At 40.1% G+C, this 15,816-nt stretch overlaps 1 protein-coding gene across 3 annotated transcripts in view; it reads left to right on the top strand.

Annotated features, from left to right (window-relative positions):
* The window catches only part of RTN1 (reticulon 1), a 236,708-nt gene extending 221,335 nt beyond the window's left edge, over positions 1-15,373 (top strand). For 2 of the 3 annotated variants that reach the window (XM_081509748.1, XM_081509750.1), the window contains 6 exons: positions 456-663; positions 3,170-3,308; positions 5,100-5,169; positions 5,670-5,716; positions 5,802-5,860; positions 14,574-15,373. In XM_081509748.1, the coding sequence (XP_081365874.1) occupies positions 456-663; positions 3,170-3,308; positions 5,100-5,169; positions 5,670-5,716; positions 5,802-5,860; positions 14,574-14,616 (566 nt within the window). In that variant the 3' untranslated portion in view covers positions 14,617-15,373. Of the gene's footprint in view, positions 1-455; positions 664-3,169; positions 3,309-5,099; positions 5,170-5,669; positions 5,717-5,801; positions 5,861-10,234; positions 10,340-14,573 lie in introns of all 3 variants that reach the window. The other variant, XM_081509749.1, reaches the window with a different exon arrangement.
* Positions 15,374-15,816: the final 443 nt, after the last annotated feature.

Here is a 15,816-nt window from a genome sequence, read left to right as displayed (position 1 = left end):
GTATGACTGACGTGCTCATCTCTGGGCCACTGTTGAGACATTGAATTGTAAGCAGGGCATCAAGATACATGCCATCAATGCCATCCAAAGGAAGAGAACAGGTACTTCAGAGTCCTCTGAATTTTCAGTCTTGTTTCGAAGGCACATTAATTGACGCCCACAGTTGTAGCCCACTGAGATTTGCTCATGGAAATATTGTCACTGGAGGTTCAACAGCCTTTTCTTATCTGTGAATTTACTAATTGACCTCAGGGATGGAAAAGATGCTTCCAAAGCAGAACGGGAGAATGGTAAGTGCCCTAGAAATAGCGCTATGTGTGCGTACCTGTGTTTAGGAAGCCAAGAGCTGGTGAGAGCCTGTAGCGACCGTGGCTTTGTGGAACGGACCACGGCAGCTCCCTGAAGGCCCTGCCAATGTTAAGTGCTCCGTGTGAATGTGTGTGTCTCCTCCACAGCTATTGACCTGCTGTACTGGAGGGACATCAAGCAGACGGGGATAGTGTTTGGGAGCTTCCTGCTGCTGCTCTTCTCCCTGACCCAGTTCAGCGTTGTGAGCGTTGTGGCTTACCTGGCCCTCGCTGCGCTCTCAGCCACCATCAGTTTCCGCATCTACAAGTCTGTTTTACAAGCTGTGCAGAAAACCGACGAGGGTCACCCTTTCAAGTGAGTGCCCAACCTGACCAGCCCTTGCCCGCTTCTCAAGTGGCTCTTTCCTCCGCCTCTATTTCACCACCAGTGCACTTTGGGTCCTGCTTCTTTTGACCTTTAACAGGCCTCTTAGAGTCTCCTTTAACACTCTGTCTTTTAATACCAAATATTTCTGTTAAATTTCTAAAACAGACTCATCCCTAGTCTAATGCTTACTGCTTTGTTGAGCTTTTAAAACTTTAATCACTTCTAAATAAATGTTAAATATTTATCTTTAATATACATTTCTGTAATTTATATAATATAAATTCTTGTGGGTGAACTTATGAAATGCAAAAACATTTAATTTATATTTGATGTTAATTTTGTATTTAATTACTTCTAATAGTAATCATAATTCATTTATATGCAAGTAGTGTTTTATGATTTAAAGTGTTTCAACAATTATTCTCCCAACTCTGTGATGAAGGCAGAACATTATAATCCCTTTTAACAGATGGAAAAACAGAGGTTCTAAGAAGTAAAGTGACTTGCTCAAAGTAAATAGCACAGAGCCAGGACCAGGGTGTTTGGATTTTTATTTCTGTGCTCTTTCCAGAAGTTTAATGTCAGAGGGCCAAATTCTGTGGGATGTAAAGTTCATCTCTCAGAATCTGTATAGTATTATGTACTCACAATTGAACAGTATTATGTACCCTCTTCTATATTTTAATACAGGGGAAATCTGACTTGAATGAGCACTGAGGAGGAGGATTTCTTTAAGGCAGTGTATTAAGAGGATATATGAAATGTGGCAGAAGGAGATATTAGCACTGCCAGCGGCATGCTCCCCAACTCCACCCCAGTTTACTCCAGATTCTCGCTTGTAAGCCCTGGGTATTTTAGCACTGACCGTCAGAGTCATACTGTCACCTGCTGCAGGCCCCGCTACAGATGTCCTCACCTCCTATAACTGAGGGATATTTCTGCATCCTGGATGAGACCTATAGATACTGCTGCATAATGGCTTCTGAGCCAACCTCAGTGATTCCCTGGGGATGCCTCTGAATCCTCCCTGGGTCAGCCTCATCAGCCAGCTGAATCAAGGTCTCAGGGCACCAGGCTCTTAAAAGAAGGAAAAGATGCCAGGGCCTTGTTGACAAAAGGCAAAATGCCATGTTTCACAGGTCACTTCCTAGCCTCTGGTTCCTGTCCTCATTGTCAAACACAGTTACAGTCTGATCATCCTCACCCTCGGGATGTATTTGGCCTTCTTCTAATGCAGAGTTAATGGGTCTTCTGGGCTGTAACTTGGTTGCCTTCCCAAAGGTGGGAAGAATAGAGAAGTGGAGTGTCATCTTACCAGGGTGAATACTATGCCTGCTTCAGTGACCCGTGCCTGTGACCAGGATCCACACCTTTAGTGTCCTGTCCTGCTCCAGCCTCTACCCTTAGCCATACAAGAGAGGTTGGCTTCTCCCATGTTCTTGAATCCAGGACTGTCAAGTTACACTGGAGACTTAACCTTTCACTTAACTTATTTCTTCTGTAACTACCCAGTTATAGGACCAAGAGTCAAACTGTAATTAGCTCAACTACTTTATCTTCCATTTGGAGACACATTTAAAACCTAAACATTCCTTTGGCTTAATTGTTTCTATCAATAAAAGGAATATCTAACTCCGAGTACAGTTTGAATCAAAACATAGCTAGACAAATTCGCTTTTCTGAAAAGCCAAACATAAAAATTCTCAATCCTCAGAGTTAGGTGAGCACTGTTAGAACTCTAGAAGTAGACAACATGGCAGAGAGAAGGAAGGAAAAAGAGAGGATGGGTCTCGTTGGCGGTGGGGGGTGGGGGAGTGGAGCACGGCGGGTGTGGTCAAATCAGGAGGATCGATTGATTTTTATATATTTGTAGAGCCTGGTTTATCTACCCAAGAGTTCAAATTAACCCTTTGAACAAGTGGAAAATGCAGTTACTAAAAATACCACTCTTACTAGAGCCAGTGAGCATTTTAATATGTCCCAGGTCACTTGTGTTTTCAGAGCTCTCTAGAATAAAACCTTAAAGTACTTTCCAGAATTTAAATATGAAATCTTAGAGATTTGATGAGAAATAATAATTGGCAGCTAAGATTTTGAGATATCTCAATTATTTAAAAAGACAATTCATCTTCATGCAGCTAAGAAGAAATAACTTTTCACAATTGCCCGGTGAGCCAGATATACAGAGAATTCATCAAGTGAACTGACCTGGGACTGACTTTTCTCTGCTCCTAGCCAGTTGCTCTGAATTATCAGCTCACATTATCATGTTGCCTATGAGAGACAGAAGCAGTCACATTGCCCCACTGAGTGCCATGATTTCTGTGTTCCCCAGTGTACTAACTGTGGGTGTGGGTGTGGTGCCCTGCAGCCTTCTGGCTGGTGTAAATCCTTCAGGATGACCTGACTGTGGTCCTCAAGGTTGGAGAAGGGAAACTTAGCTGTTTCAGGATTCCCTCTGAGGGAGTTCTCTGTGGGGATGCTCTGTTGACAGGGCCTACTTGGAGCTCGAGATCACCCTGTCTCAGGAGCAGATTCAGAAGTACACTGACTGCCTGCAATTCTACGTGAACAACACGCTCAAAGAACTGAGGAGGCTCTTCCTTGTCCAGGACCTGGTGGATTCCTTAAAAGTATGAGTGCTTGAGCCGTTTCATTTGACAGTCTTGAGTTTTGTTTTCCCTAAAGGTACACATAACGTTATAAACTTCCACATGATGGAGAATAAAGTAAGTGCTAATTATATTCTAGAGTCTGAAAATGTCCAGCTGTACATTACCATGGAGCTCATCCAGTCTAATGTCATCATTTCACAGATGCTGAAACTATGGTTCAGGGAGGTTAAGACACTTGCCTGAGGTTGCCCAGTGAGTCACTGATGGCTGGGATCAAACCCAGGTTACATAGCTTCTAGTTCTGTACTGCTTACAGTACCCCAGACTGATTCTTGTTCCCATTTTCAATTCCTCAATTTCCTAAAATTATTTAAAAAATAAACATCCAGTTTCAGTTCAGTTCAGTCATTCAGTTACGTCTGATTCTTTGAGACCCCATGAACCGCAGCACGCCAGGCCTCCCTGTCCATCACCAACTCCCGGAGTCCACCCAAACCCGTGTTCATTGAGTCGGTGATGCTATCCAACCATCTCATCCTCTGTCGTCCCTTTCTCCTCCTGCCCTCAATCTTTCCCAGCATCAGGGTCTTTTCAATGAGTCAGCTCTTCGCATCAGGTGGCCAAAGTATTGGAGTTTCAGCTTCAACATCAGTCCTTCCAATGAACACCCGGGGCTGATCTCCTTTAGGATGGACTGGTTGGATCTCCTTGCAGTCCAAGGGACTCTCAAGAGTCTTCTCCAACACCACAGGGAATGTGAAAAATACACATGCTTTTTCTTAGAAAGAAACACTGTACTCTGCTAATAATAAGACCTGTGGGCTGTGAGAATGAGCCCCTGAAGTGTAGAGGAGGGGCACCTGGGTGTTATTCCTGGTTCCATCATTGAACTCACTGGGCTTCTTGGAACAGGCTGCTAGGACCACCACATGGCTTATACATAAAACCAAAGTCAATCAGTCATGACTCAACAGGGCCTTGAGCAGAAGGGTGGGAGCTCAGGCAAGGATTCTGTCAGTTCTCCATTCTCCCAGAGCACTAGGAGGGATCTGTACCATGGGCTGCTCCTTAATGAGGAAGAAAGAGCAGAAGGAAAGTGAGTGATGAGTCCTTGACGCTCAAGGTGCCTTACTGGAGTAACATCTTGGCAAATAATGACTAAAAAAAGAGAGCAGGGAGATTAAAATTACTTACCTTAGAGCTTTTAAGGTAACATGTCTACTTAAATTTGTGATGTGAAAATTGTGGGCTAGAATAGGGATCAGAAAACCTTATCTATTATATAAAGGGCCACGTGGTAAATATTTTAGGCTTTGTGGGCTACACAGTCTTTGTTGTAGCTACTCAACTTTGTCACTATAGCAGAAAAGCAGCCGAAGACAATACATGAATGAATAACTGTGGCTGTATGCTAACATTGTTTATGACTACTGAACACTGAATTTTGTATCATTTTTACATGTTATACAAAATGTTATTTTTGTTTTAACTTTATTTGACCATGCAAAATTCATACTTAACTTGTGGGCCTATACGAAAACAGGTCAAGGCCAGTTTGCTGACTCCTGCCCTAGTTTATTATTTCACTGAGTCCCTCAAATCTTACAACAAGGAGATCCACAGGGTTCTGAGACAAGAAAAGACGGGATCCTCTTTCAGTAATTCTGTGATGAGCTTTAAATGCTCTTATACTTCCTATTGAAACCATGATGTCATCTGCCTCAAATTTTAATCTAAACAAACCAATGAAATGAGGCTCTTATCTGTCATAATGGGTTTAGAAGCTCTGATCATCATTTCATTTGTTAGTTTGCAGTCCTGATGTGGCTCCTGACCTATGTTGGCGCTCTCTTCAATGGCCTGACCCTGCTGCTCATGGGTAAGGACAGACAAGTGTGTTATGTCTTCCTTCACTTACTCTGTGAGCATCTCCCTAGGCTGTTAGCGTGCTTGAATAGGTTCCTAGCAACAAATTCCAGATTTTCTGAGTGCAGAGCATTTCCCTGACCATCATAGTTCAATGAAAGAGCATAATATATCAATATATTACACAGTAATAATGAATTTCTTAAAGCTTTTTCTTCAACCATAACTGGTTTTATCTGACTTCACATATATAGCTGCTTTAATGGTGTTATGTATAGAAGATCATTTTTATCTTAGGAGGTCATTCTCTCATTCCAGGAATAATGACTTACTATTTGTGACGGTCTCAGCATTTTTTTGTTTTCCTTATGAACTAGCCCTGCCATCTTTTAGCTAGAATGCTGGCTACTGCAAATAATGTCATTATATCACATAACTATATAAAAATGTATCTGTAAGGTTGTTCTTACTGTTAACTCTCAATTTTAATACTGTATTTGTTTTCCATCCCAGCTGTGGTTTCAATGTTTACTCTACCTGTAGTGTATGTTAAGCACCAGGTAAGTTCTATGTGATGTCAAACATTCATGTTGAGTTTTGACCTTGTGAACTGTGGATGTGCTCATGATTTCTTCCTCTTTGTAGGCACAGATTGACCAATATCTGGGACTTGTGAGGACTCACATAAATGCTGTTGTGGCAAAGTAAGTTGCATAGTGCAATTTATAAAAAGGAGAGACTGCCTTAGGCAGGCATTTGACTGGATTAGTAATAAAAGGATAATAAAGTAATAGATTGATTTATGATCATTCACTTCTTTGAGTCATATATGCATACCCTTACCAAATATATTATTTCAGAAATAAAGTATAAATTTTAAAACTCCCAATTAAACAAAACTTTCAGTGGTTTATTTCAGGTATCATGAAATGAATTTTAATAAATGAATGATATTAACGTCTGTCTGGGGACTGGCTCATGTCCAAGAATAAGATGGATTGGAGGAAGGAAAGAAGCCTGATTCAGCAAAGTAAAATTAAATTATAGTAGATTAATCAAAATAAAAGTGTTCGCATTTTCAATTTTTAAATAATAAATATCACTAATTTTTAAACCATTGAAATTATTTTTAAAACAAAGTGTTTTTTAATCTTGAGAACTTTTATTACCTTTTAGATTACACCATTTAAACTCAATAAGTGTGTGTGTTTACTTATTTTATTAATACTGTTGCTTTTTAAACCTGAGTCTTAAATAGACTCTACTTTATGGCTACTTTATATATTAGAAGATGATGATTCCAGTTATAAAAGTATCTACAGTTAATATAGTCATTAACTTAGTAGTTTTCCCTAATTCTTAAATTAGTGTTTTTAGATATATCTTCATCTAAAGTGAAGTTTTTCTGTTGTTATTATTACTCAAGATTTTGTTTTAATCAAAAGCTGACCTCAGCTTTGACTACAAATACACGTCCGAAAAATACTAGAGTTTCTCTCCAGGAATCCTAGAATTGTGTGGCTAGACCTAGATGACGGTAAGAATTAAATGGAAGTATTTTAGATAGTCGAAGACATACAGAGTAAAACAAATAAGAAAAAAGCAAGCGCCTTAAAGTTCCTCTGCTATTTGATTTGTGTGTCATCAGTTACAGTTCTCTCCTGAAGTTTATAAAGGTTTTTGTTTTTATTATGTATTGTTTATATTCTTCCTCTTAAATTCATGGTGAATTTGGATCTGTATCATATCTGTAGCACATTTCAAAATGCCTGAAATTATCAGCTTAATACATATACAATGAATACCTAGTGAAAATCAGCAGATTGAAGACAAATATTTACTACTTTGTATTAGGAAATGACAGCATGGTATAACATGAGACTTGGTATTTGCCAAACCTGGGGAACCTGTTAAAAATATGAATTCCCAGATTCTACAATAAACTTATGGGAATAAAATTCCTGGGATAAGGGACCCATAATCTATATTTTAATGAACTTCCTAGGTGACCTTCTGGCAATTAGAACTGTGTTCAGAAATGACAGCAAAGAACACTAGAATAGGAGCTTGGAAACAGGACGATAGAAGTTCTAGGCCTCAGCTGTTCAGTACTTAGTTTGAGGATCTTGAACAAATCACATCTCTTAATTTTTTATTGATTAGTTGCTTGCTTCAGAAAAAAAAGACATTATTTTCCAGGCACTTCATTAGCAGGTACAGAGAGTATAAAGATGAATAAGATGATCCCACCTAGCAGAGCTCTTCACCTATGGGTACAGACAAAACTGTAAAGAAATAACTACAAGACAATATAAGAATGACAGTAGAATTGTGTAAAATATTAAGGTGAGAAAGATAAGGGAACTACTGTTATAATGGAAAGCCACTAAAATAAGGGCCCTCACTAGAATGGCTGGGTTCTGTTGAGGCCTTCTCTCTGTGTCCTCATATGGCAGAAGTAGATGGAAACTCTCTGGGTTCTCTTTTATCGGGCACTAATCCCATCCATGAAGGCTCCATTCTCATGACCTAATCACCTCCCAAAAGCCCCACCTTCTAATACTAACATATAGGGGGTTAGGTTTCAATATATAAATTTGGGGGTGTTGGGTGATGGGGTACAGCAGGACATAAACATTCAGTCTATAGCAGCCCTGAAGGATGGTAAACACTCATCAGGTGGATGATGAGGGGGAAGACACTACAAGAAGAAATAACACAGGTAGAGGCAGAAGCGTGAAAATGTAGGTCAGGGTCAGGGAGCAGTGAGTCAACCAGTGTGCCTAAAGCTTAACTAGAAAGGGCCTAGAAAGAGAAGCTGGGGCCAAGTATCGAATGCTCTAAGGAGTTAGGACTCAACAGGACATAGCCTGCCCTTGATGTTCCTGTGCAGGAAATTTGTATTTTGCACAGATTACTATGGCAGTCTAGTGGGAGGAGAATTGGAAAGTGAGATGTGGTAATTAGCAAGGAGGCTGTTTGAATTCAAACAAAAGTGGTAGGGATATAAGCCTGTTAAAATAGAAGGAAAGGAGAGATGGCAGAAACTAAAATGTATGAACATATGTATACAATATGGTTGGCTAAATTAAAATTGGAAATCAATGATCTGAATAGGAATAGAAAGGAAGCTAAGGACAAAAAGAGAAACTGGGTGGTACTTCCCTGGTGGTCCAGTAGCTAAGACTTCATGCTTGCAATGCAGGGGGTCTGGGTTCAATTCCTGGTCAGAGAACTAGATCCCACATTCGTAATGAAAGCTAATGCAGCTAAAGATCCCGTATGCCGTAATGAAGATTGAAGATCCTGCATGCCACAATTAAGACCTAGCACAGCCAAATAAATAAATAGGAATAAAATATTTTTAAAAAATAAAAAAAGAAACTGGATAAGTTACGTAGTTAAACAGCAGTTCTCCAAGAGAAACTGTTTTGCCTGACATTAGATTTTGAAGGATATTTCTTAGTGGAGTCTTACCTCTAAGATTTCTTCAACCTCTGAAATTCTGATTACATGTTAGAATAATTCCACCAAAAAACTCACACCATTTTAGTGAAACAGTTAAAAACAGGAACTTTGGAATCAGATAGACTAGCTTGAGTCCATTTCTGGCATTTTTTTATAAATGTTATTTGACTCCCTGAGTTTGTTTCTTTATCTATACATTGAAAAGGTAATGTCTGTAAAGTATTCTTACTTGGACATAGGGAGCACTCAGTAAATATTCAACGATCATAATCATGATCATCCGACTCCCACTGCTTAGAGACCAGTTCATGGTGAGTGTGGAGGACAGTCCCAGACTAGGCAAGAAACCTTGGTGCCCCTCCCACCCCTATACTGAGTGAATGATAACCCTGTCCAGGTCATTTAACCTCCTAAAACAGGGGTGCGTGCATGCTAAGTCACTTCATTCATGTCCAATTCTTTGCAACCCCATGGACTATATAGCTCACCAGGCTCCTTTGTCCATGGGATTCACTTGGCAACAATACTGGAGTGGGTTGCCATGCTCTCCTCCAGGGGATCTTCCCCACCCAGGGATCAAACTGGAGTCTCTTACATCTCCTGCATTGGCAAATGGGTTCTTTACCACTAGTGCCACCTGGGGAGCCCCTAACTGGGGATAATAACACCTAACAACACTTTCTTAGTATTTCATTGAGGTACTTGAAAAGTCTTCCTTGTGTCCTTGAGGAGAAAGTGGAGGTGTACAGCCCAGATTATAGCACAGTTGGTAGAGTTCCAGAATGTTGCACAATTGGTAGAGTTCCAGAATGCTGAAATAGTAGACCCTATGGATGTTCACTAGTCCACCGAACATTCATCCAGGGCGAGGTGTATACTAATGTTACACAGGGCTCTCCCCTTGACTCCATGACTTTCCATACCAGTGTTTCACATGACTAAGTGAAGACAAATCAGATATACTCATCAGAGTTCTAGGTGACACATAGCTTGGAGCAAAAGCACATTCAGAAGACAGCAAGCTCAAGATTCAAAATGAATGAAGTGATCTTGAGTAATGTAGAATGCTGAACTGAAGTTAATAAAATGACAGGGAAAGCAAAGTCCTATATTTAGATTTTTTTTTTAAGTCAACTTTGGCAAATGTAAAATGGGAAGGGGGGCAGATGCAATAAAGTACAACAGTAGTGTGTGTAAAAAATACCTGGGGGTGAGTGATAAATAGATTAATTGATCACAGCCAAATATGAATCAGTAATGTACTGAGGCATATTTTTAAAAATCTATGCAAGTGTAGATATTATTAATAGAAGTATATATCAAAATCAAAAGAGGCCATAGTTGTTTCATATCCCATATTGTCATTCCACAGATGTGTTAAATTTCAGAGTTGAACATTTTAAGAGCTACAGTTATACACTGAAGTCATGTCAGAAAGATGACTGGGTATTGAAATATTGGAAATATGACAGTAATGTGAGTGACAACCAAACTTTATCGGAGATGATTATTCTGGAAAAGAGATAACTTTAAAAGAACACAATAACTATCCTCAAATATTTGGAGGTCTAACATTGTGAAAGGAGTAATCATTCTCTTTTTCTCTAAAGAGCTATGAATGGAAAGGCCAGAAGTTCTGAGATTTGAATGAAACATGAGGGGAAACAGTACCAATTAGAGTTGTTCAACAATGAAGCCATTTGCGCTGTGAAACAGTAAGCTCACTGACACCCATTCAAGTATTCACATAAAAGTTAGTTGACACTGTCACAGACGTGGTTTAAAGGACTTCTGCAATGGGCGAAAAGTAGAATGAGTTAACACTTAGTCTACTGTGATATTCTAAAAGCATTTCAAAACTAATACATATATGTTATAATTTGGAGAAGACCAGACCTAAGGTGTCTCTATTGAAATATTTCACATTCTCTGCTGCGTTATCAGTTTCTGCCTCTTCTGACCCATTTCCACAATCATAATTTCTCCAGTCTTTCTGTTCTTGCTGTCTCTATTGCTTCTCTCCCCACCTCACTGCAGTCAGGCCTTGACCTTGAGCATTTAAGTTGCCCTTTATTAGGGTCCTAGTGACCTTTGTATTGCTAAATCCTACAGTCATCACTCCATCCTCAACCTTCTCAACCTCTCAGACACTCATGATGATTACTGCTGTCTTTGTTAAGCACTCTCCTTGACTGCTTGACTCAGCTGCTTTCTCGCAGTGTCTTCTCTTGGCTGTTCCTTCTCTGGTTCACCCTTCATCCCTTGTCCTGTGGCCTCAAAGATTATCTCTATGTCAAGGACTCCAAACTGTGTGTCTCCACAAGCTTAGGTTTTTTAAAAGTCCCCTTTACAAATACAGAATGTGAGGAGAAGGAGGTAGAGATGAGATAGGATACAACAATAGTATGTATAAAAAATACTTGGAGGTTTTCATTGGCTAATTGCTCACAGACAAATATGAGTCAGCTATGTGCTTGAGACATTTTTTTAAAAATCAGTGCATGTCTAGATGTTATTAATAGATGTATGAAGTCCAAATCAAAAGATTATTGAGAAAAAGGTCTATTCATCTACTTCAGTTCAGTTCAGTCGCTCGGTCATCTCCTACTCTTTGCGACCCCATGGACTGCAGCACGCCAGGCTTCTCTGTCCTTCACCAACCCCTGGAGCTTGCCCAAACTCATGTCCGTCAAGTCGGTGATGCCATCCAACCATCTCATTTTCTGTCATCCCCTTCTCCTCCTGCCTTCAATCTTTCCCAGCATCAGGGTCTTTTCAAATGAGTCAGTTCTTCACATCAGGTGGCCAAAGTATTGGAGTTTCAGCTTCAGCATCAGTCCTTCCAATAAATATTCAGGACTGATTTCCTTTAGGATTGACTGGTTGGATCTCCTTGCAGTCCAAGGGACTCTCAAGAGTCTTCTCCAACACCACATTTCAAAAGCATCAATTCTTCGGTGCTCAGCTTTCTTTGTAGTCCAACTCTCACATCCATACATGACTACTGGAAAAACCATAGCTTTGACTAGACAGACCTTTGTTGGCAAAGTAATGTCTCTGCTTTTTAATATGCTATCTAGGTTAGTCATAGCTTTTCTTACAAGGAGCAAGCGTCTTTTAATTTCATGGCTGCAGTCATCATCTGCAGGGATTTTGGAGCCCCCAAAATAAAGTCTGTCATGTTTCCATTGTTTCCCCATCTATTTGCCATGCAGTGATGGGACCAGATGCCATGATCTTAGTTTTCTGAATGTTGAGTCTTAAGCCAACTTTTTCACTCTCCTATTTCACTTTCATCAAGAGGCTCCTTAGTTCCTCTTCGCTTTCTGTCATAAGGTGGTGAGGTTATTGATATTTCTCCTGGCAATCTTGATTCCAGTTTGTGCTTCATCCAGCCTGGCATTTTGCATAATGTACTCTGAATGTAAGTTAAATAAGTAGGGTGACAATATACAGCCTTGTACTCCTTTCCCTATTTGGAACCAGTTCATTGTTCCATGTCCGGTTCTAACTGTTGCTTCTTGACCTGCATACAGATTTCTCAGGAGGCAGGTCAGGTGGTCTGGTATTCCCATCTCATGAAGAATTTTCCACAGTTTGTTGTGATCCACAGTCAAAGGCTTTGGCATAGTCAATAAAGCGGAAGTAGATGTTTTTCTGGAACTCTCTTGCTTTTTCAGTGATCCAATGGATGTTGGCAATTTGATCTCTGGTTCCTCTGCATTTTCTAAATCCAGCTTGAACATTTGGAAGTTCTCAGTTCTCATACTGTTGAAGCCTGGCTTGGTGAATTTTGAACATTACTTTGCTAACGTGTGAGATGAGTGTAATCGTACAGTAGTTTGAACATTCTTTGGCATTGCCTTTTTTTGGGATTGGAATGAAAACTGACCTTTTCCAGTCCTGTGGCCACTGCTGAGGCCAAATTTGCTGGCAGATTGAGGGCAGCATTTTAACAGCATCATCTTTTAGTATTTGAAATAGCTCAACTAGAATTCTATCACCTCCACTAGCTTTGTTCATAGTTATGCTTCCTGAGGCCCACTTAAGTTCACATTCATCTGCTTACCTGATGTTACCTCTCGAATGTCCCATAGACATTTCAGATCTAGCGTGGCCAAACAGATCTTGCAGTTTCAGCCCAGAATTTATTTTTACTTCAGTTGTCACACCATCTTTGTAAATGGCATTATTATTCTCCTGATTGCTCAGGCCCAAAACCAAAGCATCTTCCTTGATTACTGTCAATCTTTCCCCTGCCCACACATTCAACCCATCAGTTTGGCAGGTGAGTCCTGTCTGCTCCATCCCCTTAGTGGATACCCAGAATGTGCACTTTACTCCACTGGCAAGGCTTCATTCCATATAACCCCAGCCATTCCCATCCAGCACCTAGACTGCTATAGTTGTCCTCCATCTATTATTGCTCTGTTTCCCCACTTTTTTCACATAACCACCATCATGATCTTCTTTGATCACATCATTCCTTTGCTTACAATTCATCAGTGGCTTCCCAGCCACAGAACAGAATCTAAATTCCTTTTACCGCCTACAAGTTTCAACACCATCTGGTTACCTCCTGCCTCTCAGACCTTCCCGCCTCACTCCCCAAGCACACTGGTCTTATCCTTGCCTCCTAAGCTTGTCCTCACTTTTTGGCCTCTGTACTCCCTGCTTCCTCTTCCTGAAACACATCAACCCAGTGGCCCCTTCTTATCCTGCAGACATCTGTTTCTCACATCAGGGGATTTAAAGTAGGCGTCTCCCACCTAAAGGAAATCAACCCTGAATATTCATTGGAAGGACTGATGCTGAAGCTGAAACTCCAATAGTTTGGCCACCTGATGCAAAGAGCCGACTCATTGGAAAAGACCCTGATGCTGGGAGAGATTGAAGGCAGCAGAAGAAGGGGGAAACAGGATGAGATGGTTGGATGGCATCACAGACTTAATGGTCATGAGTTTAAGCAAACTCCGGGAGACGGTGAAAGAGAGGGAAGCCTGATGTCCTGCAGTCCATGGAGTTGAAAAGAGTCAGACATGACTTAGTGACTGAACAACAACATCTCTCAGTTATCACCACTGCCCCCTCATTGCCTATTATTCCATCTTGTTTGGGTTTTTTTTTAGTAGCATTTGTCACCATATATACTTCTCTTATTTGTCTACTTGTTTATTTCTGGCTCCTCAACCCCTAGGAGAATAAAACCTCCATGAAAGCAGGGCCTTCTCCCTTCTGTTCACTGAATTCCAGCATCTGGAAGGGTGCCAGAGGAAGGTCTCAGTCAAACTCTGCATGGGGAGCTCATTAAGCTTTGATTTAATGAAGCAAAATTCTTCCAGTATAAACCTACCTAAAATAATACTGCCATTCTGTGAGAATCACAGAATTTTAGGGGCATTAGAAATATCTAATTTGCACCCAGTAAATGCTCTAGGACCAGGAAAGCTCATTAGCTGCCAGATGGCACACAGCTAATTAATAGAGAGCTGAAACTAGGACTCAGTTTTCTTCATTCCAGTTCTAGCAGTTTATGCTGAGGGTGACCATATTTTTTTTCACCTGGAACCATCCCTGTTCATGCGTGTTGTCCTGGTATAGTTAATAACAGCACTGTCTTTCTCTTTCAGAAGTGTCCCAGACTGAGTGCTAAATGGTCACCTGCGTATATCACAGCTTCTATAATTCTGAAATAAATCAACATCTTTGTCTACCTAAAAAGTTATAATTTAAGACATATGGCTTCCTGGGGTCATTCATTATCTAATTATACTTCCTTATTGCATAGAAATGCATTTATAGACACTCATACATAAAAATTATGCTATCTTTTGGAATATTAAGCTATTTGGTCACTTAGCTAATTAAAGCAACAACACATAGTGATGTCGTAAGATGATTTCATTAATAACACTTGTGATTTACCACCTTCTGATATTGTCTTTTTAGGATTCAGGCTAAAATCCCAGGCGCTAAAAGGCACACTGAGTAAGTGGATACCCCAGCGGGGACTGAGCACCAAGAGGAATGTCTGAAGTGGTAACAGCTCTGTCTTACATGTTACTGCAAATTGATTGTTTCTCCCCCCAGTACCATAATCTTAGAGACAAACTATAAAACAGCTGTTTTTAGGCTGTTTCTGTACCCTTAGGATATTTGAGTCACTTGTGTCAAGCACTAAAGTATAGCGAAAAGTGTATTAGATGTGGTTTTTAATTTTGTGTTGCTAAAAAAAAAAAGTGCATGATGGTGAGAACCCAAGTTATCTTTCCTTCGTCGGTGTTCTTCTCTCTGCAATGCTTCTGTAGCTTCTCATGTTCCCTGTGGCTAGGCCTCTCCTGCCCAGTGCACTGATGCAATAGTGGAAATCGCTTCTATGTCCTTGGGTTGTTGGTTGGATTAATCTTTAATAACCATATATAGACTTGTAGACCGATGTTTAAGTGTTTTTCCAACCCACACAACATAAAAATAAAAACAAGTCGACCGTACTTAGGGTAATCAGTTTTGTATAACTTAAAATAATTAAATAAATGAATAAACCCAAAAACAAACATGCAGTACTTGTGTTGTGTGAGACTGATGGGCTGATTTACATGTATGGTAACTAAAAAGTACCAGCATGTTAACTTTATTACAATTTGTATTACTTTCTCTGTAGTTCCTAATGGACTTAATTATGGATTCTGGATATTTGCACTTATGTACTTGATACTGAATGCATAAATAAATGTTACTAAGTGTAGAAACTTCTCCCTCTCTTCTCATGATCTCACCAGAAAACTCAATACTCTAAGAAATAGCATCTGTGGATGTGCCGGACAGGCTGAGACCAAGTACTCACTTTGCTTCTGTTTCCAGAATCCACATAGTCCAACTCCAGCCTAGTATATGGCTCCTTTGGGTTATTAATAGACATCACTGGAGACTGGTAAAACTGGAAAACATTCTTCATATTGTACTCTGTGGGGCTTATGCAGATAATTTAAATAGTTTCTTTAAAAACTTGAACGTGATATAAATCCTCCCGTAAACTTCTTATAATAACATGCAACACAATACTAGCATAAAACAATTATAATTGCTATGAACTCACTGTTTTGGTAATTATTTATTGAGTATCTACTGTACTTGATACTGAGTGCCAAGCGCTCAGAACAGGGTGGTGAATAAGAGAGACAATGAGTCCTGC

The sequence above is a fragment of the Giraffa tippelskirchi genome, chromosome 7, assembly GCF_054371585.1.
Source record: "Giraffa tippelskirchi isolate mGirTip1 chromosome 7, T2T-mGirTip1v1.2.pri, whole genome shotgun sequence".
NCBI lineage: Eukaryota > Metazoa > Chordata > Mammalia > Artiodactyla > Giraffidae > Giraffa > Giraffa tippelskirchi.
Note: the sequence above shows the minus strand (reverse complement) of the source record. Positions and strands in the feature narration are given on the sequence as shown.